The sequence below is a fragment of the Gossypium raimondii genome, chromosome 5 (assembly GCF_025698545.1).
Source record: "Gossypium raimondii isolate GPD5lz chromosome 5, ASM2569854v1, whole genome shotgun sequence".
NCBI classification, from domain to species: domain Eukaryota; kingdom Viridiplantae; phylum Streptophyta; class Magnoliopsida; order Malvales; family Malvaceae; genus Gossypium; species Gossypium raimondii.
The window spans coordinates 22,745,545-22,751,241 of record NC_068569.1 but is presented as its reverse complement, the minus strand read 5'-3'; the positions used below and the strand labels follow the sequence as shown (position 1 = coordinate 22,751,241).

The 5,697-nt window shown below is 32.1% G+C and overlaps 1 protein-coding gene across 1 annotated transcript; it reads right to left on the bottom strand.

Annotated features, from left to right (window-relative positions):
* Nucleotides 1-283: 283 nt before the first annotated feature.
* On the bottom strand, nucleotides 284-1,116 carry LOC105771216 (protein SMALL AUXIN UP-REGULATED RNA 51). Its single transcript, XM_012592626.2, has one exon. It carries the CDS (start codon nucleotides 939-941, stop codon nucleotides 627-629), a length of 315 nt encoding a protein of 104 aa, XP_012448080.1. The 5' UTR covers nucleotides 942-1,116; the 3' UTR covers nucleotides 284-626.
* Nucleotides 1,117-5,697: the final 4,581 nt, after the last annotated feature.

Sequence of the window (5,697 nt, the reverse complement as noted above, 5' to 3'; positions counted from 1 at the left end):
ACCTTCTTTCCTCAGTTTTCTTTTATTATTATTTTTTTAACACAGAAAATAATTATTTGATGAGTTTGGGTTCATCTCCGGCAAAACATTCCAATGAGTTGTATGGTAGATAACGTTTTTAACGGCATTAACTGTTGAGTTAACCAGAAAAATAAACTGAAAGGTAAGAGACAATGGGACAAAAAAGGCAGAAAAACGGGTGAGCGTGTGCCTAACCTGCGACTTAGTGCCGGCCGAGGCGAGGCGTGCATTGCAAAACACATATATAATATAATGCCAGAGAGAAAAAAAGGGTAAATAAAATAAAAATGGAGAGCCAACAGGCAACCCCAAAATCCTTCACATTAGTTCTCTCTCACTGGGTTACATTGCTATTTGTTGATTTACAACCCAAACACCTCAGTGAGGAAAATTTTCATACTTTGTCTTTCTCAGCTTTACAAATCTAAAACCCAGATATAAACTAAATAATAATATATTCATGGGTTTTTTCGGGTCAGAGAGGGGAAAAAAAGGGAGAAAGATCTAATCAGAGAAGCAATCAAAGCAGCTTGCTCATAATCATCTTCTCCAGAAAAAACTATTAACCGGGCCTTATCTTGTTCACCAATGGTAGCCTTTCCTGTTCATCTGAGCATGGAAGTTAGAGACTGGAAAACATGTTCTTGGCAAGGAATTGTGAGGCCATTGTCGTGATTGAAACCAAACTCTTCTTCAGCTTGATGAAGCAAGGACTGAAACTCGGGTCGGGTCAAGAAAGAGATGGGAACGATGTGTCTGGTTCTGTTTTCACCAACATACACAACGAAATGACCTTTGGGAACATCCAAAGGGAGGCCTTGTTCGTCGTAGCTTTGTTTCTTTCCCAAGCTGGAGCATCTCTTCAGGATTTGCTTGATCACTGCTGTTTGTGGCAGTTTGTTTGATTTCCTGATTGCCATTTTCTTTTCTTACTAAACTGTAAAGAGAGGAACACTAAAATATTGTGGGCCGGGAGTAAATGGAGAGAAAAGAGCTAAGAGAGAAAGGTTTAGAGAAGAAAGGAGAGTAAAGGGGGGGTATATATGGTGGGAGCTAATGGGTGTGTAAAGAGAGAAACAAAGGCATGTGGGGGTTGTAGGGACAAGAACATAACCATGAGTGTTTTTTGGGGGGGTCTTTGAGAGCTTATAGGACATGCCTGGAGGAAACCCCATTGGTATTACACCCCCCTTGTTGCGCTCCCTATGGACATCATGGTCCCTCTTTCTCTCTCTCGGATTTAAGAAACGCGTTTATTCATGTATTTGTTGATTTAGCAAATAATATTATAATCACTTATAAGTATAATGATAAACAATATTACACTCTCTAGATAATGAAAGACACTTTAATTTTTAAAAAATATATATATTATTATAAATAATTATGATATATGTGGAAGATAAACATAATTGAAATTGCAAAATAATATCCTGACTTCAACCAAAATACTAGTGTAATTTAGTACTTGTGAGAGAGGTAGGCCGGCCCCTTCAATTCCCTATATTTCTATTCTTCCACTTACTTTTCAACGCTTTCCTGGATTCATATCCTTTGCCTTGGGAGAAAAAAATGGACATCTGCAGTAAAAAAATAATTAATTTCTTGCTATTTGTTAAGTGGTTTGGGACGCTTATTTTCAAGCTTAAAAGTTTCAGTGAGGGGAAGTTAACCCTGTCCAATTAAAACACACTTGCCTTTAGTTTAAGTGAAGAGATCATTCATACTAATAGCTTTGAAGATAATGGAACACCCCATGGCCGAACAAGGGGAAGCGATGCCTTGCTGACTATAAATTTTAAAGAAAGGAAACATTGTAAACAAATGAACAAACATACGCATGCAGGGGGGACGACATGGGTGGAACTCCCAAGGCCAATTCTTCCCCCCTTTTGGTTACTGATTGATTTATATTTTGCACAAGTGTGAATATTAGGTGTACTGATGGCTTATCACACCACTTGGGCACCCCTCCCCCCTTTTTCTTAATTTTTGAGCTTCTTCTGAGAATCCCATTGACAGATGAAACAGCAGCGATTCACATGCATGTACGTGCTTGCTATAGTTGCATATGTTTTTTTGCAGGCTTTTGATAGCCTTTATCGATTCAAATCATTTCATTGAGAAGCCTTGAATTATATGGTCTTTGTCTCATCTGCAAACATTATCCCTGAATATTTTGACAGTGAAAGGAGCTTTCAGGGTTTCACAGCATTTCAATATTTCTCTGTTTACAGGTTATGCCGTCTCATATTACAGTGAAATCCTACAAGTTCTTCCTCTTGTATGCAGAAATGCAAAACTTTCTTGTTTTAGTTACAATATTACGCCACATCCAGTACCCCTATATGTAAATTGCAACCATAGGATTTCTTCTATTGTTTAAACTTGGCAGATGAATAAATAAATAAATGTTAGGGAGCTAATTCCGTAGGCATTAATTGGGTGGCATATTTCCTACCAGTTGCCTGCCATACCTTACTGGTACAAGAAAATTGGAGAGAATGGGAGAAATCATAAATAGTTGGATTTTTTTCTTACAAATTTAATGTTTTCAGTTATTTGAACCAATATAGTATCAAAACTCTCAAATTTTAGTCCAATTCAACTTTTTAGATTTTTATACCATCTTTGGTAAATTTATTAGGGTAAATATCAAATTTATACATAAACTTTGTTTCAACGTGCAATTTGATACATAAATTTTGATTTTGTGTAATTATACATATGGAACTTGAATTACGGCTCATATGTATATAAAGAATTTTGATTTTGATTCAATTATACACATTTAAAGAAATAAATACATACATTTATTTTAATCTTGAATTAATATAATAGTTTATGTATACGATAAAATTGTACTAATTTAATAATATTACTAATGATCTCTAAAAATTAAATCAAATTAATGGGGAAAAAACCCATGATTGTTTCAGCTAGCACATGTGACTGATTGATTTAATTTGATTATGGAAAGCACATATTTTAATTTTCTCTGGTTGAAGATCTCTTTTGAGTGCATGGAGTTTTTGGCAGGATGGACATATATAGTCATAATTAGAAATAAATGAAAGTAGGACCACTTGACTCTCTTATAAATGTAGGGTACCCCATGTTCTAAGGTGCAGAAAGGGTCTTCATTAACTTCTATCAAATTAATCCCTGTTCTTCTTAATGCTTTGCTACGGCTACGTACGTTTTGGCCAATTGCTTTGTACCCTATCTATGAACTCCCTAATCACATTTATTGTATGTGTATTAATTACTTCGTTGATGTAGACTTATTTATCCAAGTTGAATTTTTCGAGACATCAAAATTATTTATTATATGAATTAGACTCGATTTTTATATTTAAAGCTTAAACTTACATCGCTTTTTTTATGTTATGTGATTTATATCTTATAAAATTTAATTATATTATATTATAATAATGTAAATATAAAAATAATATATTAATTAGTTGTTTATATTTAGAAATTTAGTAAGAGAGAAATATATATAATGAGAATAAAAGATATATATTTATTAAATATTAAGTAAAAATTATTTTAAAAATAATATGGATGTACTTTAATGCTGTAAAATTAGATAAATTGTTGAATCAACAATAATTAAATAAATATATAAAGAAATCATAAACTAGTTGAGCAAACTGAATTGCGGTTTTTTGTCCTAGTTTTAGTTTTCTACCAATAAATAGTGATTTGATTTATATCCGATTTTATACCATCGGTTCAATAATTGGTCAATTCATTCCTTTTCTTATTTTACTAACAGACATAAACAGATTTAGGTTAATTATTTACAAATAGAGTTGAGCTTAGATAAAAATTAAGATTCATATTTTAAACAAGGCTAAACTTAAACAAATATTCATATTTACAAATATAGTTGAGCTTAGATAAAGTTGCTGCATGCACCTTTCGTTTGCAATCATATTATAGAGGGGTGATCGAAATTAAGTTAAGGCCTAAGCCACTACAATATCAGATTTGAGTGAGCCAGGATTGCAGAGTATGACACGAATTCGACATTGCAAGCATGAATTTTATTTAGGGCGTAACCAGCTCGACAGATCAGGAATTTTGGATGAGACAATCAATGGAGACCACACATATATAACAACAAAGTAAAATGAAAGCATCAAATTTTTTTTTTTGGTTTAATTTCGAAAGCACAATCGTAAAAATAAATGAAAAGGAGAATGCCCCCATTTTACAGCTTAAGACCGTGAATCCGGACAGCCAAAGGACTTACGGACGTACCTCAAAAAAAAAAAAAACAGGGATCCAAGGGGGTGCGGCATGTACCGTGTAAGATGAAGGAAACAATAAATGAGATGTTTGAGATGATGGTCTACAATACAACTGTATTGTGCATCTGTTGTCGTTTTGAATGTGATTTTAGGGAACAACAGTTCATCGGGAGGGGTCCAAGCCAGCTTGGTGAATGACTGTGTGTATGGGTCAGGGGGGAGAGGCGACGTTGAGAATGAAAGACCCAGAAGTCAGATATTTCGATAGCTATTTATGAAACTTCTGGTAAAGTCAAGCTTATCTACCGTGGGTTAGATGGCAATGGCGCACGTTGTTGACATTGGCTGCGTTCTGTGTACGGTTGCTGGAGTTGGATGAAGCTACTGGGTTGCTTTATTGGGCCTTGGCAGCTTTAGCCTAACAAGCTGCATCCTTGTAGGCTACGATGGGTGAGCCCAAGATGAGTGGGAGTCCATCAGCGAATTGATGATGGTATGTTTATGCAGTAATTGCAACAATGCCAGAAGCTTTATAGCAGCTTTTAAAACAAAGTGAAATCACAGGGGAAAAAAACTGGTTAAATGCAGTCCACACGGACCGAAAAACAAAATATCTAACATTTTAATATTATTTAAAAGGTTTTGTTTTCATCACCAATTTTTTTTTATGGTTTTTCATTATTATTTGAGATGCTTAGTTATTATCATTTGATATTTGATATTTGATAGTTTTACTACTATCTAATTTTACTAAAATTTACATGCTTGTGAGTGTTATTTATCATTGTGTTATCTAATTTTACTAATATTATTTAACAACTTTTAGAATATTATTTTATTCTCTCAATTATTTTCAAAATTAATAGACTTTTATAAATTAAGTAAACTCTCATTTAATTAGAAATGTATTTTTTTAAATATATTATTTAGTAAATTTAGAAAATAAACCCATAAAATCACGTGACTTGGGAGCTAGTCTATATAAAAATAAGGGTTTGAAGAAATTTTGAACTGACAAAATAAATTTTATTTTTCATCATATTATCAAATTAACTTTAAAAATAATTATAATTTAATTTAAAATTATTAGTTGAAAAGGTTGTGTTAATTTTAAAATAGTTATTTCTGGGATAAAATTTTGAGTATAAAATATAGAAAAAATTATAATAATTATAATTAAAATTTAATTTAAAATTATTAGTTAAAAGTTTTGACATGAAAAAATTGTGTTAATTTTATTTTTTTAAATGTGTTAGTTTTATTGATATAAGATAAAGTTATTACTTTATTAATATTAAAGCTCTAAATTAATATTAGAGTTACATATCAATTTAAATTTAAATTCAACTTTATTAAGAGAATTTGGGTTATTTTAATAATAATAACAACTAGAAAGAATTCAAATCAAGCAGAAAAA